At 39.9% G+C, this 27045-nt stretch overlaps 1 protein-coding gene across 1 annotated transcript in view; it reads left to right on the top strand.

Moving 5' to 3' along the window:
* Positions 1-11802, top strand: part of SLCO1C1 (solute carrier organic anion transporter family member 1C1) — a 40393-nt gene extending 28591 nt beyond the window's left edge. The window contains exons 12-15 of the mRNA XM_089527635.1: positions 764-948; positions 5654-5718; positions 8135-8252; positions 11327-11802. Of these exons, the coding sequence (XP_089383761.1) occupies positions 764-948; positions 5654-5718; positions 8135-8252; positions 11327-11549 (591 nt within the window). The 3' untranslated portion in view covers positions 11550-11802. The remainder of the gene's footprint in view (positions 1-763; positions 949-5653; positions 5719-8134; positions 8253-11326) is intronic.
* Positions 11803-27045: the final 15243 nt, after the last annotated feature.

Below are 27045 nucleotides of genomic sequence, written 5' to 3'. Positions count from 1 at the left end.
TATAGTAATTAAAGTGGTGTCAAACTGCATTGTTTCTACAATGTAGATACACCCATGATTTGGGAAATGCCAGTAGCAACTATTGGCTTTCATATCAGTAGAATAGTGAACTTGCTCTGGATTTTAGCCTAGACATTAAATGAGTTATCTATGCTGCTGAAGCTATCTGGGGGATATGGTTGAGTACCTTAGATAACTCACCTAAACTAAAACCTGTGGGGGGGGGGATTCCCCAGTTTATCAACATGAAAGCCATGAACCGCCAAGTTGGATTCACCAATATCTTTATAATTCCTAAACCCACTGAAACACTATTATGGAGAGTTGGAGGAGTTTTTAAAATAGTGTAGCAGGTGGCTTTTGGGATTGTAGGGGACCCTTTCACTTCAGCTCATGGAAACTTTATTAAAATCCATTTATTAAAACCCTGAATAGAAAGGCATCTTGCCAGCCAGTCCACTGTGCCCTTGTTCAAATGTTTTTGGAAAGTGTTCAGGGAATGTGGTCAAATATGATTGTTTCTAAACATAATACCAGTGTCTCTTCCAAAGTGTTGGCATACAATGTCATCACGGTGGAATTGGGAACCTCTCAAAACCACTTGGGGAATTTGGGAAGATTTCAAGTGCATAAGCATTGCAAACAATGTGACAGATTTAAACATTTTAAAAGGCACTGGCTTTTCTTCAACCTGCTCCAAGTTTAAGCAGGCACGCCATCATATGGCAGTTTCTGAAACCACACTTTATTTGCTTTGTTTCAGATATTTTATAACTGCAGCTGTGTGGAAATCCCGGCATTTGCATCAAGGCCTTCCTCAGCTGTGGCGGGACCTTGTCCAAAAGGAAACGAATGCCCCAAAATGTTCCTCTACTTTTTGGTGGTGTCAGTAATGACTTCCTATACCTTGTCTATTGGAGGTACTCCTGGATACATTTTACTGCTAAGGTGAATAGCTGTAATTGAGAATCAGTATTTTGTAATCAATATTTTTAAGGGATACAAAGAGCTAAAGAAGTTGTTTTTTTGAGTACGCTGCTGCTAAATACCCTAAAGGCACTAGCTCCCATGTGATTTTGGAAACTAAGTTGGGTCAACCTTGATCAGTACCAGGATGGGAAGCTGCCAACAAATACCAAATGCTATAGGTGATATATATGAGGAAGATCTGGCAAAACCACCTCTGAATATTCCTTGCCTAAGAAAACCCTATTTCATTCATGAGGTCTCCATAAGTTGACAGGCAATGTCACAGGCAGATAACACCAGCTGAAACCCTAAAGGGGGAGGTGACACCATTGCTCCTCAAACATCTGCCTTTTGGCAGAAATGGGCTGTGACATTCACCCTTTAAAAGCACTGGAGCTCAGTGGAAGAGATGGTGTGAGTGGGGTGAGGCTCAGTGGGAGAACAAAGAAGAGGCCCCAGTTTTTGTTTTTGTTTTTAATTTAATTAAAAAAAATCTTAATTTAAATTTTTTTAAAAAAAAAATCTTTAAAAATATCACATCTTACCAAAATTTCACTTTAACCCCCTGAAACTATGTACATCTAAATACATTTAGGCTATGTCATTCAAAGGAATAATTTTAATTGTATTAGTTGTTTACGTTATAACTATTGCCATTACATTCAGTGATATATGGGAATGATGATTTATGAGTAACATTAGTACAAAAAATATTACTAAGGATTCTGTATGATGTGATATGGGAGGAGATCAATTGGGGGGTGACACCATGAGTTCCCAAAATGGGTGATGCCAACCCTAGCAATGCCACTGACCAAGATTTAAGTGCAGGCAGATTGGAAATCTACGCCATCATACATCTCCTTGATTTATATTGCTGCCAACACTGTAACCACAGCTTGAAGGTGCTGGGGCACATCCTGCTGTATCTGGGAATAAGAGATACCAAAATAATAATTATTGTTGTTGTCATCCTCCCTAAATACCCTAAAGGCACCAGATGCTGTCTGATATTGGAAATTAAGCAGGGTCAGCAATGGTTAGTACTTGGATGGGAGACTGCCAATAAATAACAAGTGTTGTAGGTTATATTTCCGAGGAAGGAACTAGCAAAAAAATACCTCTGAATATTTCTTGCTTAAGAAAACCTTTGCATTTTATGGGGTTGCCATAAGTGAACAGGTGACTTACAGACACATATACACATGCATCATAATCCTTGCCATGATTTTCTTCTTCCACAATGTTGATTTTCAGGTGTAATTAATCTAGAAGCCTAAAGGTGGCAGATTTATACCAATGCTGGTATAAGCAGATGAAACATTATTGGAAGGTATCTCATGCAAAAGTCTGTGAATTTAAGAAATAATGTAAGAAAAATAAATCTATACATTTTAGGGAATAGTGGGCATCACAGTGACTAAGGCTGCTGCCACACTGCAGAATTAATGCAGTTTGGTACCATTTAGCTGTCATGGCTCCATCTTGTGGAGTTTGTTGTGGCACCAGAACTTTCTGACAGAGAAGGCAAAATATCTCACAAAACCACAAATCCCAGAAATCCATATCATTGAGCTAAAGCAGTTACAGTGGTGTCAAACTGCATTAATTCTTCATTGTAGGTGCAGACCCAAAAATATTAGCTACAACTAGTAGTATAAATGTAATCAGGATTTTCAAGATCAGAGTTTTGACTAGCATGGACAGTGGCATAATTGGCTGCATATCCATGGTTTTTCTTTTGTCTCTGAGCTGAGGTACAAAACTCAGATGAGGCTGAGGAAGCAGGTTGGGAGGATTTTTTCAGAAACATATACATTTGGCCCTCCACTTTTGTGGATTTGATTAATATGGTATCTCTAGGAATCTCTAGGTCCTCCAGAACAACTCTGCCCAAAGTAGATCATAGAGATGTGCTGGAAAACCTAGAATTTGCGAGAGAAAACACTTCTCTAGGCATTTGTAGATCCTCCAGCATGATTCTATTATCAACCTCTGGCAGACATTGATCATAGAGTTGCACTGGAGGGCCTGGTGATTCCTACAGAGGTGATGTCTTAGGTAAAATGAATAGTGTTTTTTTATTTGTGGGTTCTCCACATTCATAGGCATCCTTCACCCCTAACCCCAGTGAATGTGGAGGGACCACTGTATTGTTGTGAGCTGTCCCTTGTTACCCCAAAAGACATGATGGACTTCTCATGAGACCAATAATGGGATTCTGGAATCGAGGTTAGCGAAACAGTGATTGGATTTAGGACAACCCCAGGATACCTGAACAGGGCTGTTGGCTGGGAACATGGCAGGGGGTAGGCAGGAGATACTCACTTTGGTGCAATGAGACCTCCTTTGTCTCTGGATGCAAAGGATATGCAGAGAGTCAGGGGAGAGGGGAAGGAGTGACCAGTACATCGATTTAACCTTTTTCTTGAAACTACCATGTTCTTCCACTTGTCTTCAGGGTTATGCTCCTGTTACATAAGAAATTTCCCAGTGTTTCAAAGCTCATTGTGACCTCTTAAAAAATGCTTGGCTTTCAATATGAAAAATACAAAAATATGAAGAGCCCCATATGCAGTGTGGGAGATGCAGGGTGTGCTAACCCTCTATTGTAATGCCAAGTGTTTTGTTATTGGTGTAGTTGTTAACTGCTGCCTAGTCAGCCTATGGTGATCCTATGAAAGAACTCGAAGAGATCTTGGCTGAGATCCTGTATTATCGGAGGTAATTACAATGATGATGCTACCCTCCAAGAATGACATTTTGTATCTGACAATGCCCCATCCAAAGTCTTTCTGAGGTGCTGCAGATTGGGCCCTATGAATGTCTTCTGTAGTCCAGTCTTAACCATGATGTATAGACAGTAGAATACACCTCTTGTGGTCTTTCTGTAACTGCTTGTCTCAATGAACCTTGTGACTGGGAGAGCACTCGAGTCATAATTTCCCAGTTTCCCAACGTGCAGCACCTTGGAAGCCCTTTGATGGCTGAAAAAGTGGGGATTTGGTCATTAGTGACCGTAAACATGAGTCCCCAATAATTATGAGAGTGTAAGACCAGCTTACAATTTTGTAACTATTGAGCACGATACTAGGCCCTGTTATTAACAATCCTGCTCAAGTCTTGCAAACTCCCGTCTTAGGCTTCTGTTATTGATGCCCGTCTCTGATCTGTTCTTGCTCTTTTTGTACTACCTTCCAGATTTTGGACCATTGGCTGCATTCCTGAATTTTCCTTGGGGGCATAGTGATGGGGACTGTTACAATAACGACTTTCTCTTCAAAATTTACCTAGATGTTACTGGGTGCAATTCTTTCTTCGAAATGCATGCATGACATAGAATCCAGTGGTAGATGCTAAATTTGACGACTTAATTGCCACATCATAATTACTAGTTCTACACCAAATACTTTCAGTTTTGATTTACAGGTTGAAAGTAGTGCTTCCCACAGGACAGAATCACCACTTCAAAAGAGAGAGAGGAGAGATATTGTGTAAAGGAACAGTTCCCTGCCCTTGTCCTGTTGGCATCATGGTTTCTCTTCTTCCAATTTACTAAATTAGTCCTGTGGGTGATCCCAAGTAAGCAGTGATCACCTGTTGAATTGGGTGGCATTGCAATTCCATGCCTTTTCACCCTCATTATGGGGCATATTTATAATTCTTTCCCAATTAAGTGACACTTTTATGGAGCCCAGGCATGCTATTTTTATGGCAATCATGGAAACTTTCCAATAGGAGCTTTGAAATGGAAAAAAAATCTTGCAAGTTTATGGTGGGAATTTGTGGAAAGCAAACAAATAACTTCTCAGATCAATTACTATTAAAATATTTATTTAAACAATCTTTAGGCATGGCTATTTTATTTACTGCCACCATCACCAGCCACTGCCTTATATTGCTTTTATTTCTAATTACTGAGGACAGATGGTATGTTCTGCAGAGTTGCTTGGAAAGTTTGTTTCCAAAGTAGTTCATTACCATTACTCACTGGAGTGTTTGGAAAGTAATCTACTGTTCTTAAAAGTTGTTTTGCTTGTCTTAAAAGTAACAAAAACATTTGCAACAACTTTGTAAATGATGAAGAAAGATATTTGGTTACTTGGGAGGAAAAGATCAAAACACCTTAGAAGTACTTTCTTTAAGTAACTAAAGGTTATTGATTTCACCAGTAAACTTCATCTCCACTTGGTACATTAGTTTTGAACTATAACTTCATTTTACCCTTGTTATAAATAACTCACACTGTGGAATTGATGCAGTTTGACACCACTTTAACTGTCATGGCTCCATCCTATGGAATTCTGGGATTTGTAGTTTGTTGTGACTCCAGAGCTCTCTGACAGAAGAAGATAAATATCTCACAAAACTACAAATCCCAGAATTTGTACTGAAACAGTACTTTCAAATTCTAGGTTTTTTAAAAAATATTTGCCTTGCTTTATCATTGCCCTCTCTTTGTTCTTTGAGGTAACTTGAGAAATGCTTGCTTAAAATTTTTCTTACTGTGCATTTACATGAACTAGAGTTTACTATCTTTTATCCCATAACTCCTTTCCTGCCACTCCCCAAACCTTTTCTCTATTTGAGTTACAAGCGAGCTAGGACACTGTGAGATAAACATCAGGCCTGTGATGAAGTTCATCTAATGCATTGCCTATATTTTCCCATTTGTCTATTGCAGATGCATTAATCCACAATTGAAATCATTTGCCCTGGGAATCTATACTTTAGCCATAAGGGTTCTTGGTAAGTATGAGTCTTGCTAAGTACGAGTTGAGGAGGTAAAGAATTATTCACAAATCCTCAACAAGAAAGGTGGCTGCTGCCACGCTGCATAATTAATGCAGTTTGACACTGCTTTTAACTGTCATGGCTCCATCCTATGGAATCCTGGGATTTGTAGTTTGCTGTGGCACCAGAGCTCTCTGACAGAGAAGGCTAAATATCTTGCAAAATAAGACATTCTAGAATGCCATACAATGAACTATGGTGGTTAAAGAAGTGCTGAACTGCATCTGCAGTGTAGATGCATCACAGGTGTTCCATCTTATTCAGACACCCCTTTTCAGGGGAAGGGGGTACCCTATAAGTCTTCACAAGATATTTATTTTTATCCATGTGTGAACACAAAAAGACTAGTGCTTCGGGGGTTTTTGGGTGGAGGGCAAGATCTTGAACCATCTTTATAACTATGATGCCACCCACCCGCACTCTACCTTTACAGCCTGGCAGTGCCCTGGCTGGAGCATTTCTGAAATGCTAGGTGATGGGTGCCAGGTCAGGGTGATGAGAAATGACCTGGTCCTGGTTGTGGGTGCATCAAGAACAGGCAGTTGGTGAAATCACTTGTGGTCTGGCCCCAACTGCTTCTCCCAAGGCATCCCATGACCGAGGACACACTGCAGACATAATTTCCGAGTGCTCCAATCTCCAGGGCCTTGAAAACCCTTCAGTGAGGATGCTACCAGGCTGCAGAAGCTCATGTTCAGTCAATCATGATTGTAAATCGGAATTTCCAGCAGTTACGATAATGCAAATTCATTTTAAGATGTTCTAACTGCTGAACAAGATATTACAAACTCTCTTTCAGCTCCAAAACATAGTGGCTTGAATCCTATTGGTTGTCTACAGTGAGTCCATTAAATCACTGGGATTTACATAACTGTTGACTCGCCATTAAACATGTATTCAATGGGCCTACTCCAGTTGGGACTATGAATAGAATTTAGGGCTGTCTTTTGGCTGGAACACTGGGGGAGTTTTGCACCAATGAATACCAGGTACTTTAGGCTGTATGGCAGAGGAAGGAACTAGCAAAACCACCTCTGAGTAATCCTTGCTTAAGAAATGCCTATGAAATTCATGGGGCCACCATAAGTCAACTTGAATGCATGCACACACACATTTATCTTTGACAGTTCCTTTAAAGTCTTTCGTAAAGCCCAGAGTGAATTCTCCACAACTCTTACATGGAAGCAATTAACTACTCCTGGACCAGATCTCATTAATTGAATGCTGAACAGATGCTGAAGGATAGCAATGAGCTACTCTGCCATTTCTCCAGCATTCCCTGGCTGCTTTGGGTCCTGTGCTGGGTGATATAGGATATAAATAAGCAGGATATAAATTAAATAAAATAAAATAATAGATAACCTTCTGCTGGAAGTTTGCTGAGTGTGCTTCATGGTCTGACCTATTCTTCCTAAACTACCCTATTCTTCCTTTGGTTCCTTTTGGGGAAGCACTTGAGGCAGTCACTTTATATTTATAGTTTATATTTATATTTATAGAGTGTTGTGTTTTATTTTCTCTGTTTCTAATTGTATATGCTTGATGTCCTGCCCTTTGGTGAAAATGCCATTATTAATGAATGTTGTTGTTGTAGGTGCTGATGATGATGACTATTGTGATTGTTGTTGTTGCTTTGCCATTGCTGAAGTAAGATTTCATTGTAAGATTTACAATTTCCCTCTTTATATGGAATGAGGGCAAGTGGGTGCAAGATGAAAGGAATGACATCTTCTTTATTTGCCTCAGGCTTTAAAATGTCTTGAATAGGCCCTAGCTCCTACTCTGTCTGGGGACTGACAATAACTCAGAAACAACTTGAAGGCAGACAATCACAACAAACCTAGGATTTCCACTTGTTCACAGTATAGGCTACAGCTCCATACTTGCTGGGAGATTTAGGGAGATGTAATCCCACAAAGTAACTTTTTCAAGATTCTGCTTGATCAAAGATGAGCATTTGCTTGATATTTATTTATTTATTTATTTAGGGTACAGGTTTCCACCTTCTTCACCATTGACTCTCCTGGCTAGGCCTGCTGGGAGTGGCTTTCCAATGAAATCTGGAGGACTGTGTGATTCCCAATCCTGGTTTACATCATGAGTGTTTTATTTGTAAGCTAGCTATGGTAACTAGTACAACACAAAAGAAACCATGGTTTCAAAAGTGGAAAATTATGAATTTAAGGAGAGAGGGTTTTTTTGTTTGTTATTGTTGTCCAGGAAGGTAGAATTCATGGTGCACAGTAGATTTGACTAAACTGCTTGGAAGGATTTGGTTCTTCCTATGTCATTCTGCAATCACAGAGTGGAAGAAATGCATTAAAGCATTAAAATGTTTGTATATTTTTTCTTTCTTTCTTCTTAAATGCAGCAGGAATCCCAGCTCCTGTATATTTTGGGGTCTCAATTGACACAACATGTCTCAAGTGGGGAAGCAAAAGGTGTGGAGGCCAAGGGGCTTGCAGGCTGTATGATTCAAATGCATTTAGGTAAGTCAATGCTTACACACTGAAAAACTTTAGTTCTTCAGAATTCTGAGTATACTAATATACATAGAACCAATAGGTTTTGAATGTCATCTGTCAGTGAGCTGCTGCTCTTTTTGTATAAAATAGTGGGCAGGTATATAAAATTTTGCAATAGTCCTAGACTGGGAGAAAGAGAGAATATAAATAAAGGAATGGATGGATGGATGGATGGATGGATGGATGGATGGGTGAATGAATGGAGGGGTCACATCTGACTGCAACTATTGTTGGCCTAGTTCCTCTGATGTTATGGGGTGAAGCATGACAACCATTTTAAATCTTTGTTGTAGCTAAAATAATGAAATAAAAAAATACACCCCTAAGCTCTGTACAAGTTTGTTCCCCTCAAAGAACACAATAGGGGAAATGCAGCACAGAATAAGTAAAGAGGTAGTACATGAGTACCTGGTTAATATGAATGTCTTTAAGTTTCTGGGACTAGATGAACTACATCCAAGGATATTAAAAGAACTGGCAAATGTAATCTCAGAACCACTAGCAATAATCTTTGAGAACTTCTGGAGAACAGGAGAAGTCCCAGCAGACTGGAGGAGGGAAAACTTTGTCCCCATCTTCAAAAAGGGAAAAAAAGAGGTTCCCAACAATTATGGCCTAGTTAGTCTGACATCAATACCAGGAAAAATTCTAGAGCAGATCATTAAACAGAGAGTCTGAACATTTAGAAGGGAATGCCATAATCACAAAAAATCAACATGGGTTTCTCAAAAACAAGTTATGCCAGACTAATCTGATCTCTTTTTTTGATAAAATTATCAGCTAGGTAGATGAAGGAGAGCTGTGGATATAGTATATCTTCATTACCTAAGGCCTTTATCAAGACCCATCCATGGTATTTTTGCAAACAAGCTTGTAAAATGTGGGCTAGACAAAGTATCTGTTATATGGATTTGTAATTGGTTGTCCAGACACACCCAAAGGGTGCTTAGCAATGGCCCCTCTTCATCCTGGAGAGAAGTGACCAGTGGAGTGCCACAAGGTTCTATCCTGGGCCCAGTGCTATTCAACATCTTTATCAACAACTTGGATGAAAGAATAGAGGGCATGTTTATCAAATTTGCAGAGGACAAAAATTAGGAGGAGGAGCTAATAACCCAGAGGAGAGGGTCAAAATGACCTGAATAGATTAGAAAGCTGGGCCAAATCTAACAAAATAAATTTCAACATGGAGAAATGTAAGGCACTGCACTTAGATTGTAAAAATGAAATGCATAGATATAGGATGGGGGGGGGGGGCACCTGGCTAAACAAGACTATATGTGAAAGTGATCTAGGAATCCTAGTAAACCACAAGTTGAACATGAGACAACGGTGAGATGGAGCAGCTAAAAAACCCCAATGTGATTCTAGGCTGCATCAATAGAAGTATAGTGTCTAGATCAAGGGAAATATTAGTACCACTCTATTCTGCTTTGGTCAGGTATCATCTGGAATACTGTGTCTAGTTCTGGACATCACAATTCAAAAAGGATGTTGAGAAGCTGGAGTGTATCTAGAGGAGGGCAGCCAAAATGATGAAGAGTCTAAGAGCCATGCCTTATGATGAGAGACTTAGGGAGCTAGGTATGTTTAGCCTGGAGAAGCAAATGTTAAGAGGTGATATGATAGCCCTATTTAAATATTTTAAAGGGTGTCATATTGAGGATGGAGCAAGTTTGTTTTCTGCTGCTCCAGAGAATGGACCCAGAACAATGGATACAAACTCCAGAAAAAGAGATTCCACCTCAACATTAGGAGGAACTTCTGACACTAAGAGCTTTTCGACTGTGGAACACATTAGGGGTGTCTCCTTCTTTGGAGGTCTTTAAACAGAGGCTGGATGGCCATCCCTCAGAGGTGCTTTGATTGTGAGTTCCTGCATGGCAGGGGGGTTGGACTGGATGGCCATTGGGGCTCTTCCAACTCTATGATTTTAAGGACCAGACTACATGTCAGGTTAAATTCATAGCTAACAACTATGGATTTTTGCCTTTAAAAATTTAAAAGAAAGCACCAAAAATCATCCAAATTGGCTGTCATAGCCCATGGAGAAGGGAAATGTAACGTATTCCTGCCTTGGTCATGATCCTGAGAAAAATCTATTTGCATATGTATATTGAGGAGGGAAAATTCCATTGGAAATCATGAGATTTCTTTTTTCCATATGACTGTAGATTTTTCAGAATTGTTATAAGAAGGGAAACGATTAACTCTGTCTCATTGTAAAGAAATTTGTGAATTCTTGTGAATTTCTGAAAAGGAACCAAAAATGTTCTCCTATCTGTAACAGCCAAACTAAATGAAGTGGAGCATGGAAAGGGTCACATTGTACTACTTGTTACATAAATATTGAAAGATGAAGAACCTCTCTGGAGAAAAAAAGATGTGACAGCCTTAATATAATGGCTGAATAAGCAAGAGCTGGCAACAGGTTCAGCAGCTACAATATTGTTAGCTATACGTATGATATAATAACTGCTGGGGATTCATGCAAGCATGAATGGCCATCCCCCCAAACCTACCTTTGCAGCCTCACAGCACTTTGAATGAAGACTTAAGGCATTGGAGATCAGGATGCTGGAAATTGACATCTGCAGTGCCCTCCCAGTCAGAGTGCCATGGGGCAAGCAGTTGTGGTAGAACCTCTTGGTTCTCCAGCTGCCTGTTCTCATGACTAGGAAAGCACTGCAGACATCATTTCGCAATGCTCTGATTTCCAGTGCCCCAGAAACACTTTGGGTGGGGCTCCACCAGCCTGCTTCAGGTTTTGGAAGGACAGCCTCAGTTTTTAACTACAATGATGATGCAGGATCTTAGCCAACGATTTTAAAAGCCCTGAGCATGGATGGACAACTTTCTCAGTTTCAGTTTTTTTGACACTGGTATTTTAACACCCTCTTTAACATTTTCTTGAATATGAAGTAACTGGTAAAATCTGGTAACAAATTTGATTGTTGAAAAAAAATCACCTGTAATTAAAATCTAATCTATCTCTAGATTTAAGTAATGGATGCAAACTTTGTTGTGCTTCATCACAGGTATATCTATCTTGGTTTGACTGTTGTTTTGGGCACCATGTCCACATTTCTAAGCATTGCTGTCCTGATTGTTCTGAAGAAAAGGTACATTCCCCACAATGAAACCATCCTATCCAGTGGAGAGAGAGGAATGACTTCATCCAAAAGCAGGAAAAGTGACTTTATCAACAGTGATCATTTGATTCAATCCACCTACTGGCCAGAGAAAGAAACACGACTTTAGGAAGACTGGATGTTTAAGATTTTGTTCTAAGAAGGAAATTCTGGCTTTGACTTTACTATAAGTTCATGTGTTGACAGAGGTGGGTGGGTGATATAACTTTAAAAAAAACAACAAATTTGATAAGCTTTCTAGAATTTGTAGAGGCCTGAAAATGCAATTTTGTAATTACCTTTCTTGGAAAAAATACCCCCCCCCTTTTTTTTTTCTGGCTGCTTTTTCTGTATGTAACAAATACCTGGATTGGTGTATAAATGAGTGGAGGATTTTTTAAAAAATAAATGTTTAAATAAACAATATCCAGTATTCCTGAATATATTTTGCTTGCTGTTCATTTGCCATTTAGGCAAATATGGTCTAGAAATTGTCAAGAATGATACATATACTGTAAATCTTCACTTACTTAATTTTTATATGTTAAGAACATATGGCCAGTATTCTATATTAGATACTTAAGTGTACTTAACTAAGTAACATCTCCTGGCCTGACTCCCACCTAACCTGATGGAAAGGTTATTCACCCATGCTCCTATTGCTGACTCTTCATGCAGCTGACACTTAGCAATGTACATTGGCAATCATGTCACAATCATAAAGTACAATTGTGGCAATAATCACCAATAGTGGTTGGGAATCCGTATCAGGTATGGATGAGAAAATCTAGGTAACTGTTCTGTATACAGTTCGCCTTCCGTATCCACAGATTCTTTCTCCATGGATTCAACCAGCCACAGCTTGAAAATATTTAAAAATATCTATAAATTACAAAAAGCAAATCTTTATTTGCCATTTTGAATAGTGGGTACCATTTTACTATGACATTGTATTGAATGGGACTTCAGCATCCACAAATTTTTGTATCCATGGGGGAAGGGGTCCTAGAACCAAACCTCAACAGATACCAAGGGCCCACTGTATTTGAATATACTGAAGATCTGGGCAACTTGAAGTAGGTAGGGGCCAAAATTAAAATAGGCTAAACTTCTTTGGGCCTCACTTTCCAAGTAAAGGTATAATTGATGATTAAATATTTTGCAGCTAAACCATATTATAAAAGGGGGAAATTTCAATTAATATCAATTAATTACACTTAGTACTGAAGATTTTTTTATTTATCATGAAATCATATCAGTGTTTAAAAAATTGCTAAGTGGTACAAGTTTCAATACATTTTTCAGGTTTTCTTACTGTTTACATTTAGTTATTGGGATGTATAACACTTCTAATCACTTCTAATCCCCAGGCTTCTAGGGGAGAAAGCCTGGGAATGGAGAAGCAAGACTCTACATTTTTCACAGGCTACAGGCCAGATGGACTGGCATTTAACTAAGTAGCCAGTACAGAATACTGGGCATTAATTTCAAAGGTTTTATCCCTATTTGGCAAAAGTATAAGAACATTTATACATTTCCCAATGATTTTCTGCACTTCAGAACTTTTCTGCAAAAAACAAAACATCATTTGCAGAAAATTCTGTATGAATACAAAAACCTTGATTTTACTCAGAAACAACATTGTGTGTGTGTGTGTGTGTGTGTGTGTGTGTGTGAAAACAATATAAAACCACGTCTTAGCACAGAAAATGCTGGCTTAACCCCTACTATTAGTCCTGACAGAGCCATTGGATCAATTAGGATTAACTAATAGGATTTTAATCATTTTGTTTGGAGATAAATATACTATTTTGCATCCAGAAAAAGGTGTTTGAGGGCAAAGAATTGTTAAAAATGAAAAAGTCCTAAATTAGGAAAATTCTCATAGGTGTTAACCATATTTTTTAAAGGATGTCTTGAGGATTTGAGAAACCCTTTCTCACGGAGGACGAAAAAACTTACAAGCATTCTGTCTTGCATGCTTACTGAGACTATTAGAACCTAAGAACTCAAACCAAAAACATATCTAGTCCTGCATTCTGTTCCCATAGCAGCCAGTCAGGTGCCTAAGGGAAACCCAGAAGCAGGATGTAACAGCTATAGTATTGTCCTACTCACCAGACATGAGTATGACAGTATTGTCCTACCAACTAGTATTGAAAAGAGTATTTCTTTCACAAGTGCAGGCAATCTAAAAGTATTATGATCCATAACTATCAGGAGCCTTCTTATCCATGCAAGGAGTTATGCAGGGCAGATGAACCTACCCAACCCCCAAATCCTTGGTTACTAGTAATTCCCTTTGTACCAGTTTTGACAAGCCATGCTATGGAGTGTTGTCCTGTCGGAATCCTACACTTGGAGCTGTATCCCAGAGGTACAAGAAATATATGAAGGGCGGGAGACATCATTGGGCCAAATTCACAGTCAGTTTTAACCAAATTTTCCCATGGAAAGGAACTGGTCTTAAATGAGGGGATCTACTCCAGTTGGGACTAACTAGGGATGTAGTTCTTCCCTAAGTTTCATCTTGGAGTAATTTTAGCTCTTTTCCTCCTCCTATGAGAAAGGCTTTGAAAACCACCCTTTTTGAAACCTATTCACAATTGGGAACTTATTCTGCACAAAATTTGTGCACTACTGTTTTTCAAATAAAGCAGTTTGTTCTGTACAGGAAGAAGCACGTTCAGCACAGATGATAATATATCTATGCAGGAAAAGCTGTTTTGTGTGCAGAAAATTGTGCTTTCAGTGCAACATTAATTTTGTGCAGAAGTCTTGAATTTTCTTAGATGAAGCAGTCTTTTTCGCCACAGAAAATAACATTTCTGAATAGAAATATTATGCATAGTAAATGTTGGCTGAGCCAGTGTGATGTAGTGGTCTGAGTGCAGGACTATGACTCTAGAGACCAGGGTTCAAAATCCACAGTCAGAAATGGAAAGCCACTGGCTGACCTGGAACAAGATGTTACCCAAACTGCAAGGGTCCCAAGAGGGCACTCACAATCCCATATGCAAAGGGGAAATTTAATTAGCTCAAATGATGGCTGCAAAAGGGCTTCGGGTAACTAAAGCCAGGGTCAGACCTATGTATAACGGTCCTAAAAAACTAAACTCCAGAATGCAAATTCCAAATGGTTTTTATTTAAAAATAAAGGGATCACCACTCATGCAAGAACACTCACTCATGCACTCATTCAAGAACTAACAATATAAAGATGGTAGCTGATGGCAATGTGGAGGTTTTAGTGGAAGGTAATACTGTCCTGGGTTCACATACAGAGCTCTGATCAGAGGGACACTGTTAAGTGAGTCTGACCCAGAATGCTGCCTTAGGATCATGGGTGGCCTGCATGTCCTAAACAATCAAAGAAGATATGAACAAGGTGTTTGACTTCAACTGAGACTGACTTGAACCGCCCAAGTGGGTACATATGTAGGGCAAAACCTTTCTCAGGGCAATTTTGCAACGTAAATGGATTTTACAGGTGTGAGAATGAGCAAGGAAATTGAGAATTGCCCAGTCATCCATGCAGATGTCCCTGGACAAAGATATACCTATTATAAAGGGAGATAGTCTTAAACTTCTGTTTTCTTGCAAACACAGATATCACACAAACAAATGTTTCCATCAACGAGGGACCTATGCAGATTTTGATCTTTGGCAGATTCCTCTGGCTTTGTGCTAACCTCTCCCCTGATGACCCTATGGGATCTCTTTATGTGGTCCTGGATTTCTTTACAGGGTCAAAGTGTCTTCCTCCACACTGGGATGCTCTCATGGCTATGAGTTTTTTGACAGTCCCATTAATTTTAAGTTTATATCAAATGGAGGGATCCTGCATGGAGAGGTGATCTTTGGGGTAACAAAGTCACTCTTTCTCAGCCTCAAAGGAAGGCAAAGGCAAAGGCAAACCCTCTCTGCCAAGAAACCCCTGTGATAGATTCACCTTAGAATCACCATAAGTCAGAAACTACTTGGCACAGAAAAACAGCAACAAATAATAAATGCTGTTTCCTGCACAGACGAGACTGTTTTATGCACAGAACAACCCCATGCAAATTTCCCATAGAGTAAATCATGAAGTGTGAAGACTGTTATCAGTCCAGGTTTCTGGTTTTTTTTTTTAAAAAAATTAAAGAATATTTTAAAATATTCTTTCCATCCCTAGGACTAACATTGGTTTTAAATTTTATCCACCTTGTCTATAAGACTGTGTATAAAAATCCAAATTCCTGAAAGTCTTATGAATTTCCCCCATCCCTGAAAAGAGGCAAAAGTTCTCTCCACTCTTGCTAGTAAAAAAAGTAGAAACTAGTCTTTGCAAGTCAATTTTATGGTGCACATGATTCAGAACCTATATTTTAAAAAAATTTCACATAAAATGTATTTTTAAAAAAAAATAGTGTAGAAGAAAAAAAAGACAAAAGCAAAAAAATGACTTTTAATTTTCTCCTTAGCAGCTATTAAAGTACATAAATTATGTATACCTCTTTCTCTCATACAATGTCATCAACCTCCTTTCTGTAACCTATACTTTCTAGTAATCAGGATCAACACTATACAAAACACAGACTAGCAATTGGATTTAATTGTACAAATACATGACCATCCTGCTCTATATATCACAGATAGAGAACCTTTAGTCCTCAAGACATTTTGCTGTACAACTCCTATCTGTCCCAGCCAGCATGACCAATAGTAGGGAGCCTAGAAGCTATAGTGCAAAACATATAGATAACCAAAGTTTCCCCATCCCTAATGTACACATACCAATTTGGAAATGGAGCATTTCTTGGGGAAATCTCCAACATGTTATAGATGAAAACCAGGGTATATGTGGCCAAGCAACATCAGGGTGTGGTCAAGAGGGCAGAAGTTATCATTTGCTTGCCTGAGCACACAGAAAGACAAGATTCAACTTCTCCTCATCTCACTATTTCTGCACTTTGAACTCCGTTTTCAGCAGCAGAGGATGAAGGACAGAAGTGGGAGGATGAGAAAGAAACTGGGACTTTTTTAAGAAGCTGAAAAGTGGTCTGACATAGGATTAATTGGGACTGTTCCTGCCAAATCTGGACAATTGGAGGGCATGGAATGAAAGGAAAATATACTGTCCCCTTGAAGCTGCCTCAGTAGGGTTAAATTTCTTCCCACAGTGTTGCAGTGAAGACCCTATCTCCACCCTATAAATGCTTCTTACAGTACTGTCACTAGCTACCTCTTATCATAGATACTCAACATCTCCTCTAGTTCATTGGCAGCCCAATTCCTGTGACACAGAGCGACAAATCCAAGACAACAGACAACTCACTATAAAACTATAAGGAGAAAATCCAGGTAATCCTGCATACTTGCAAATTCTGTTATGACAGAAATTTAGCTTGGGGGGTCTATCCCCAGACTCAGTTGGGGCAGCAGCCCTTGGCTCTCATCCCAGTTCGCAAATGCCAGGCATTGACTTGCGCCTGTTTCCAGGCCAAAGGGGGCTGGCTCCCTTCCCAGTTTTTGCTTAGAAATGCTCTAGTAATCCAAAATGCAATGAATCGGCTCCAGATTTGTCGGCTGCTGGAAAAACAAGTGCAGCGTTCTTCTTTGAGACCTTCTTTTTGTACACATAAGGCTGGGGGTTGCATCCCCCCACACTCACCGCCTTCACCTCCACAGAGAGATGCAGAAGAAGGTAAAGTCAGTTTTGAGGTCTGCTCATATCTTCATCCCCTTTGGCATCTCTTCCACTGAACAGAAGTGTGAAGTAACAGATTTGTTTGGTAGCAAGCTTGAGTTGCCCTGGCTTTAAATAATTACTCTGCTTCTTGTTGCATAACACACAGTGTAGATGCCCAGATATCAATAGCCTTGATTCATTCAATATAAGTGTCTCTTTTAATCTGGATCTGTGTGTATCTTCCTAGTGAATCACTTCCCTCCCTCTTCCTTTCTGTCCCTATTTTTTTCTATAAACTCTCGGGGAATTGCAAAGTTTCTGATAGCAGAATCACTAGATTTGTTCATGCCCTCCAACTGTCCCAGTTTGACAGGGACAGTCCAAATTAATCCTCTGTTGTCCCATTTTTTCAACTGCTTTGGCAATGTTCCAGTTTCTCTCTCCTCCTTCCACTTTCTTCCTTTGTCCTCAGCATACAGTGGGCCCTCCCCTTACACACGGCTCCATTCCGGATCCCTCCACATAAGGGGAAATCTGCGTGTGCTGGAACCCCATTAGAAGTAATGGGGCTTGTGCCGGTGGTGGCGTGGCGGCTTGCACACACCAAGGGCACGCGCCCCATTATTTCTTCCGGGGCACGCGAGGGGCTTTTCCAGCATAGCTTTCAGCATATGCTGAAAGCCGTGTGTGCCGCGCCCATGTAAAGCACAGACGCACTGTATTTCCATTTCTGCAAGCTGAGTGTAAAGTGTAAAAGTAGTTTGCAATAAATTAACTCAACAAGGGGCAGAGAAGAGGAGGGAATGAATCTGGCCCTTCTCAGCACACTCAGGCAAAAGCAAACTTCTTCACCCTCTCCTAGCTTGTGTGTTCTTCCTCATTAATAACCTTTGCCATCTTGACTTTGTACTATTTGAAAGGCTGTCCAGTCTGTTTAAAGACAGAGTTATAAGAAAGCAGAGGGTTTGAAGTTGCCTATCCACAGTGATCAGCAATCTAGACAAGTCTAGGCTTTGCCATTGGACAGAGTGAGGCAGCTGCATTAGACAATGGGTTTTAAAGCAGGAGGTGTTATTTAATTGATTGATTGTGGGGGTTTTTTTTTTTTAACTCTCAAACAGTGAAAGATGTGCTTGTGGGAGTAATCTCAGTCTTGCCCCACCAAAAAATAAAACAACAACAACCGAAAACCTGACCACCCTTGTATACTACAGTCATTCCTCCATATCCACAGCTTCTTTATCCACAGATTCAACTATCCATTATTTGAAAATATTCCCAAAATGTATACATTCCAAAAAGAAAACCTTGATTTTGCTACTTTATATAAGGGACACCATTTTACGCTGCCATTGTATTTCATGGGACTTGAGCATCCATGGATTTTGGTATCCATGGGAAGTCCTGGAATCAAGCCCCAGTGGATACCAAGGACCCACTGTATGTATTTTCTGTTTTCATATTTCTTTTTGTCTTGCCTGCTTTCAGTTTTTGTGTGCAGTTTGTAAACAGGACACTGAAAGTGAGGGCTCTGACTTTGTGGAGGGGATTTAATTTCATATAATTAAACTGTCCTGACTTGGAAGGGACTGTTCTGATTTATGCTTTGTGGCCCCACTTTTTCAGCTGCATTTAAAATGTCCCAGTTTCTCTCTCCCCTACCCACTTTCCACCTTTGTCCTCTACTTACTTCAGTTGCTACAAAATAAGAAAGTAGCTTGTACTCAAGTAACCCAGCAGGAAGAAGAGAACAGGAGGTAGTGGAATGTTACCTCTCCCAGCTGGCTTAGGCAAAGGCAAACTGCTGTAGCATCTCCCAGCTTGTCCATTCTTCCTAATGTACAACTTTTGCTGTTGTGACCACACTCTCGATGTTACTTGGCCACGTGTGTCCCAGGTACAACTGTGAATGTTGAGAGCATGTGATTTTAGTTACATAAAAAAACTATGTCATTAAGAATGAACAAAAGCAGAAAAGATAACATTTTTTCTAATGTTGTAGTAGTTTACTTGGAATGACTCCGTATAATAGAAAGCCTCTCCATTAGTGAGACTTTCCCGGCTCTGTTTACTTTGTTACAGTGTTCAGTGCATGCAAAATTCACAGCCTGCTTGCTTTTATTTCATTTAGAGATAGTACCATACTAAATTGCCTTATAAATAATCAGACCATTGGCCCATCTAGCTCAGTTTTATCTGATTGGCCGTAGCTTTCAGGTTTTCAGGCAGGTTTCTTTCTTAGCCATTATATGAGGATCCTTGATATTCCCAGGTGGTTTTCAAGCCAAGATCTAGCCAAGTCCAACTCTGTTTAGCTTCCAAAATCAGATGAGATTGGATGCATTCAGGGTGGTATCAGTGCTACAAAGTTCTTAGTGGCCTTTGTAAAGTATCCATTTTTTTTTACTTTTGCTGCCTAGTTGGAATCAAGAATAGCAAATATGCAAATCTGCAGAAGTATTTATGAAGAACTGCTAGCTTTGCCCACAGGGGGTTGGACTGGACGGCCCTTGGGGTCTCTTCCAACTCTATGATTCTATGATTCTATGATTCACACCAATCTGTAGGGTTTTGCTGCCACCTTCTGGCTAGAGGATTGTAATCACTGTGGCTATTATATGGCCATTCCTGCTGCAGTAAAACACTAATGTCATGATTAAAACTTGGGAAAGTTTCTTTTTTTGAACCACGGCCACCCAAATTCTGCAGCCAACATGGAGTCTAAGAAAGGAATATTTTCAGACTTTTATATTTACTCCCAAAGAAGTTGACTGAATTGTTTCAGAGCTGGTGCAAATTGACTAGACATATAATTATGAATGAGAGCCAGTATATGTGTGTTACATGTTTAGCATTCATGCTTGGCTAAAAACTCGACTGTATTTGTCAAGTAAGATGACGAAAGGATGGAATAAGTATCAAGATTGATACATACTGGGCTCTTCTTCTCTCTTCGCCTTCTGAACTAATTGGATGCAAACTGCTTTTGAACTCAGTTTGCAGCAATTGAAGTCAACTGAGGACAAAGGGAGCTAGCGAGAGGAGAAGAGAGAAACTGGGACATTTTAAAAGGAATTGGGGAAAAATTGAATAGAGAGGATTAATCAGAATTTTGGCCCTTCCTCTCCCCTCCCTCCTGCTGAATTAAGCAAATGCAATCTACTTTTGTATTTTGAACTCAGTTTTCAGTGACTGAAATAAGCTGAGGACAGAGGGAGAAAGTAGGAGGAGAAGGAAACTAGAACATTTTAAAGGCCGTTGAGAAAATGAGAATGCAGAGGATTAATTGCAGTTGTGCCGGACAGTTCAAGAATATAGGAGAATATGTAATTCACCATTCAGTCAAATTGTTTTAATTCTGCATCCCTCCAGACCCCTATTTATCCAATGATGAAGAGAAGCATAGACAGTGCGGGGGGCAGGGGGAGGCAGATATTATAAAATAAGTGTTGGTATCTCAGCCAGCACAGAAAGTGGCGATAATGTCTGTTACTAAATTTTGGAAGGGAGGCTTAATCTTGTCCCAGGCTTGGTGCAAGATGGTGATATCTTATACCATCATAAATCACCAATAGGATTCTGACCTTGATGGTGTACAATAGTAACATTTTAAAGGTCTGCCTCTCCTCTCCAGCCCATGTGCAAGGCCATATAGGCATATGATCCTCAAGTATCATATCATGCTCATCTAGTCATCCATATGTGCTGCAGCAAATGAAATTCATTATGAACTTTGGATTACATGTTACAGCACCTGTGGAGAATTCCAGGACACCTCTAACCAAAGGGAGCAAAAATGCTATTTGCTTTTTGTTCTGTTTGCTGAATAAATTACTGCCAGAGGAATGAACTCAGCAAAAAATAAAAAATAAAAAAAAGCTGACAGAGAAGGCGGCGGGGCATGTATCATTGGTGTAAAATTTGAGAAGAAAATGTATTCCTATTTTAACAGCAGAGTGTTGTGGAGGTGGTAATGGTCCAGAAAATATTTGTGTCTGTCCTCAATGGGCCTCGCAGTTGTTTTGTTTATCAGTGGTGTCTCATATCTTAGCAGATCAGCCCCTGGGATCAATGAGCTATTTGTTTTTAGGAGCTCTGTAGGGGACTGAGTAAGTTACAAGAGCAGTGTGTATTCCTGTATCTCAGCTGCAGTAGAATCCAAGTGGTTTTGAAGCTTATATTGAATCATAGGGGCAAAACTGACATGCGCCTCCATGGTTCCTGTTTTTGACCCTCATTGGTGCCAAGCCAACACCAGAGCACAGCACCGATGCACCCCCTAAAAAAAAGCTGCCTAGAGTGGCTTCTTTTTAGAAGCGCCATAATGGCACTCGCAATCATTGATGCTGATGCTTCCGTTTGGCCACACGGTCACCTGGGTGGGGCACCGGCAAGATGGCACATGGGGTCTGCTGGAAGGGCTGGGCATGTATGAATGCCCAGCCCTCTAGAGCCCTAAAATCAGCCCCACAATGGCACTTTTGGCCGTCAGTATCGGGCCCTAGAAAGAATGGGACAGTCATTTTAGTCCCCAGTATGTACAGTACCAGCTAATTCCCTAATGGTTTTGAAGCTATGGATTAATATGGCTCACTAGTTACCACTCTATGTCCCAGCAACCTGACATATACATCCAGTAGGAACATGGGTGCAGGCCTTCTCAGTGGCTGTCACCAGTCTCTGGAACTCTCTTCCCAGGAAATTAGAATGGCACCCTTCCTACTTTTTTCTCTCAGACAAGTAAAACCTTTTCTGTTTAGACAGGTGTTTGATGATTTACTATATAATGGCTGTCCCACCAAAATAATGTGCTGGACTTTGATAATTGTTGTGCTGGTTTGTGTGCTCATAAATTTCATCGTATATGTTAAAATCTGGTTTTGATTTTTTTATTGTTTTATCTGGTTTTAACTTTTGTCTCTTGTGGATTTTTAATGAAAAATATGTTTTAATTTGTTGTAAGTGCTTTAAGTCCTGAACTGGGGGAAAGATGGTACAGAAATAGTAATAAAATAATATCAATAATAACAATAAAAATAATACCACCACCACTGGGGTAGAATTCAGAGACACAACTGTGTTCATCTGGAATAACAGTAAGCAAAGGGATTTTGTAGCACCTTTGAGATTAACTTGAGTGAATGATGTTGAAGTATAAGGTTGTGTAGACTTACTCCGATTCTTCAGCTGTGTCTGAGGAAGCAGATTACATCTACAACAGCTCTACAAATTATTTCACTCAGGTCTATAAGATCTGTCACTACGTTAGTTAGATGTTATAAGATGCTTTTGCACAACAATACCATTAGTTGCTCTCCTATCAACTTGTGCCCATTGAATCACCTATAGTCAATTAATGGATGGATCTAACAATACAAGTCAGCATTGTCCAATGAATCCAGATTAGCGACTCCAACTTCCTGTTGACACCAAAGAAAAATCTATGGCTGATATCCTACATTGCTCTTGCATAGTGTAAATCTACACTCACATAAATATGCAGTGGCTGTACTACATCATCCTTCTGCCAAATACCCATGTTGTGATTGTCTATGTAAAAGTGTGCCTGCTTATTGTCCCATTGTGCAATGTTCATCCATTTCATCATGGAGTGAAGCTTCCCTGTACATACATGTATACCAACAGACTGGTGGAAGGAGAAGGGATTCTAAATGTTAATAAATGTTAATTATTTAACTGTCACTATTTTAAAGTTTCTTCTTTTAGTTACAGAAAACAGTAGGGTGTAGCGGTGAGAGGGCTGGATTTTGGGAGATCCAGGTTCTAGTCTTTGCTGAGCCATGAATTAACTGGTTCACCTTGGGCCAGTAGCAATCTCTTTCTCAGCCTGACCAATGTCATGGAGTTATTGTGATGAGAAACTAAGAGGAGAGGAGGGGAGCCACATCTTCTGATTTGAACTCATTTGTAGGAAAGACAGAGTATACATGTATTGAATAAAATAAAGTAAAAATTATGATTGAATAATGTGAAACTGACATGCTGGAAATAATTTGGGACTTTTATGATTATTCATAGAATCATAGAATCGTAGAGTTGGAAGAGACCACAAGGGCCATCCAGTCCAACCCCCTGCCATGCAGGAAATCTCAATCAAAGCACCCCCAACAGATGGCCATCCAGCCTCTGCTTAAAGACCTCCAAAGAAGGATTGTTATATTCTGTCTTCTGTATCTAGAAATATCATCTCCCTCCCTTCACATTCCCAGACAAAGCTAAGGAAATCCAAGCATAGAAATGAGTAAAATAGTCTAAACAGAACAGATTACACTTGCAGAGCACCAAGCGACAAGCTGGTTACTTTTTAAAACACACACTCACACACTACTATAAAACACAAGTCTTGCAAATTCTTGCATGTCAACTGTCTTTTTCTGAAGGTAATGAGGAACTAGTCAGGAGTAAGAGGTTCAAATCTGTAGAAGGAACAGGGACATTCTGCTCCTGTATTTATTTATTTTTTCAGCGATTAGATGGATACATCTTTTTCTGGTCTTGAATAAAATGAAGAACAAACCATAGGAAACAATAGCTGTTTTCTGTCTCTGCAAAAACCACATGATATTTTCAAAGCAAGGTCGCAAATATGCCAGCACCACATTCAGAATATTTTCTATGTCGATCCTATCAAAAAAGTTCACCCTAAAGAAATATGTGGATTTCCTTTGCAGCCATGGATGTAGAAAGGACAGGAGTGAGGTTACACAAGAAGAGCTAAACAGGATTGTTTTTGTTTACTTAGGAAGTTGGGAAAGTTAATGATTTCTGATATGGACCTCAAAACTGCTTGGCTTTAACGGAAAATGTTGCACAAAATACCATATCAAATAATGCCATAGCCACCAGAGCAACAAGCCAGGTAGGTGAAAGTTTTGTTTCCTATAGGAAAAAAGTGTGTGTGTGTTTGTGTGTGTGTGTGTGTGTGTGTGTGATATTAGGCAGATCAATGTGTGCTATGAATTCTTAATACCAAATCAGGTGCTGCGAAAAATAATAGACTAGTCTTTTTCTTTAGCAGATCTGCTCTGTCAATTTATAGGAATAACAAGAGTTAGCCTAATTCACCCATGTATGTTTCTCACTTGAGGTATCAAATCAAGTGATCTCTCCTCTAGGGTGGCCAGATGCAAAATAGATCAGGGCTCCTGGACCTTCCATGGGAATTGTGTAGAAGAGGGAATTTCACCAGGTACTGGCAGGTTAACAAGGGCAACTTTGGGCATTCTTTTATTATGCAGGAAGCTGTGTCTTGTTGAATCTGGCCACCTAACTCTCACTGCAGGACTCTCTCCATCAAAAAAATAGCACGGGCTGCAAGGGATTCAACTCCCCCCCCCCCCCCATGTCACTGTGCCTTTATGAGCTGCTAAAGACACAATTGTACCTTTTGTGAAAAGGATCACAGAGCTAATGGGCAGTAGTTTTGGCTGCTCTTAAAGGCAGAACTGCTATAAAAAATGGCTGAAAAGATTCTGGTGGCAAGTTTTCTCTATGTTAACTGACATGCAATGGCTGGTTCACAGGCATCAGCTGTGCCTCTGCTTATAAACAGGGTTGGATCCAGTGTGGTCCTAGGACTATATGTGGCCTCCAAGACTGCTTGTGCAACCTGCAGTTCTTCCAGAATTCCTATACTGTCCCCTTTTGCAGCTCAAAATGGGTGAACTACCTGTCCTAGGACAATCCAAGGGGTCTTTCACACTACAGATCATATGTAATTCTTCTTTAACTACCATAGCAACATCCTGTGGAATTCTGTGGTTGCCGCTTGTGTGAGGCACTAGAGCTCTCTGGCTGAAAATTCTGACAACCTCACTCTAAACTGCAAATCCCAGGATTATCCAGGATGTTGAGCTTGTGAAATATCCTCCAATTGTCCCAATTTGGGAGGACAGTGTGTATTAATTTTCTGCTACCCGACATTTTCAGCTGTTTTTAAAAAGTCCCAGTTTCTCTCTCCTCCTCCCACTTTCCTCATTTGTCCTCAGCTTACATTCATGTCTGCAAACTGAGTTCAAATTGCAGAAGAAATTTTCCCTTAGTTAGCTCGGCAAAGAGTGGAAGAGAGAAGGTGGAAGAATCTTGGCGTATTCTGTAGACTCAGACAAGAGCAAAATTTGGCCACCTCTCCTAGCTTGTCTGTTCTTCATTAATAAGCTTTGCCATCTTAGCCACACTCTGATGTTGCTTGGCCACATGTCCTGGCTTTCATCTGTAAAATGTTGGCGGGTATGTGATAATGACCTATAAAGCCCAGCATAGCTCAGGTATGAGTTATCTGAAAGACCTTATCCTTACATGTGCTCCTATGGGTGTTTATGAACTTGGTTCAATTTGAACTTGGTTCAAATGAGAAGGCTTTTGGGGAAGCCTTCTCATCATCCTTTCAGGTATCTCTGGTGGAAACAAGGGAAAGGGCCTTGCTCTGAACTATGGAACATCCTTCCTTCCCAGGGAGGTGAAACTGGCACCCCCATTACAATTTGGTAGGCCTATGAAGACTGCGGTTGAAGGGGACTGGGTTTTGCATAATGTGCTATATTGTCTATTTGTTGTTTTCTTTTTAAGGACTATGTTTTTAACTGATTTTAATTTTGTTCATTATTAAATACATGTTTAAATTTTGTGTAATGTAACATTTTTATTTATCTTTTTTCCTTAACTGTTGTAAACCAGCTTGAGTGCTGGCCTGGGAAACAGGTGGGATATCCATTTTGGGGTGTTGTGTCTTTGTCAGTGGAATTACATCTGCAGGAATCTTATCAGTTGTACAACACCTGTTTCCAGTAAAGGGCTGCTGTTACATAACTACATAGCAGAGCCAGTAACATGCCTGATGTGCACTGAATTGGTCCTGATGTGCATCATATTGGTCCTAATGATTATCGGGCACCAATGTGCATAGGGCACTCTTGTTGGTGTCCTGTTACACATCTTCACAATTCAATAACTGAGTTTCTTAGTACCTCTGCTATGTAGCTAGTTGTCCCAGTTTTCACCTGTGAAGTGTTGGAAGGTATGCAGAAACAAGCTCTGAGAAAAGGGGTTTGTTCACTGTTTATTCAAGGAAAACCTATTGCCTTCGAGATGTTCTTGGACTGCAGTTCCAAGCAGCCAGCATAGGCAGTGGTGCAGAATTTGGGGAGTTATAGTTCAATAACCTTTGGAGGGCCGTATGATTCCCATCCCCACTTTAAGGTAGACTGGGATTGATTGTTGGGGACAGATGATGAGAGGCTACCGATAAACTGGCAACACAGCCTAAATGGTACCTTAGAAGCCCAAAACTCAGTCTCCTGAACTTATTGCTGAAATCACATGTAGGTGGGAAGGGACCAGACAGGTTTTATTTTGCTTGTGTTTTGTTTTTTAAAGCCTAAAGTTGGAGAAAATGTGTAGCTGGAAAAAAAGTTCCTTTGGAAAACTGATAATGAGCATTTGGGGAAAAAATGGGAGGGTAACACCACATATATTAAAACATCCTCTTCTTTTTGGTCAGAACCATGTCCTTTTCACCTCCATTTTCATGTAATATTTTTTTGCTTCCTGCTAATGTACTCTCCTTTTTGTATTCTCCTTACGCATTATCTTGCAACCTGTGTTTCTTTTTCTACAAAGTCAAACATCTGGACTTAAATCCCACTCATCCAATGTTGGCATATCAATGAAAGACTGTACTATAAGCCTTAATGACTGTTGCATAAAACTGAGCAAATTTTGAGCCTTATGCTTATAAGGCAGGCTTAGAAAAGCCCAGTTTTGAAGGAGTACCAGCTTTGGCGACACAAATGTGATGAGGCAGCAGGAATAACCTTTGCAGTGGGGTGTCACTGTGTTGGGATCTGCATCATGGCATGAGCCATTGGATTGTCCTCTTCATTAATCAATTGAACCAAGTTCATAAATTACATATTGCTGTATAATAGGTAATAAT

This window comes from Sceloporus occidentalis, unplaced genomic scaffold (genome assembly GCF_023333645.1).
Source record: "Sceloporus occidentalis isolate IW3139 unplaced genomic scaffold, rSceOcc1.0.p SCAF_5, whole genome shotgun sequence".
NCBI classification, from domain to species: domain Eukaryota; kingdom Metazoa; phylum Chordata; class Lepidosauria; order Squamata; family Phrynosomatidae; genus Sceloporus; species Sceloporus occidentalis.
Note: the sequence above shows the minus strand (reverse complement) of the source record. Positions and strands in the feature narration are given on the sequence as shown.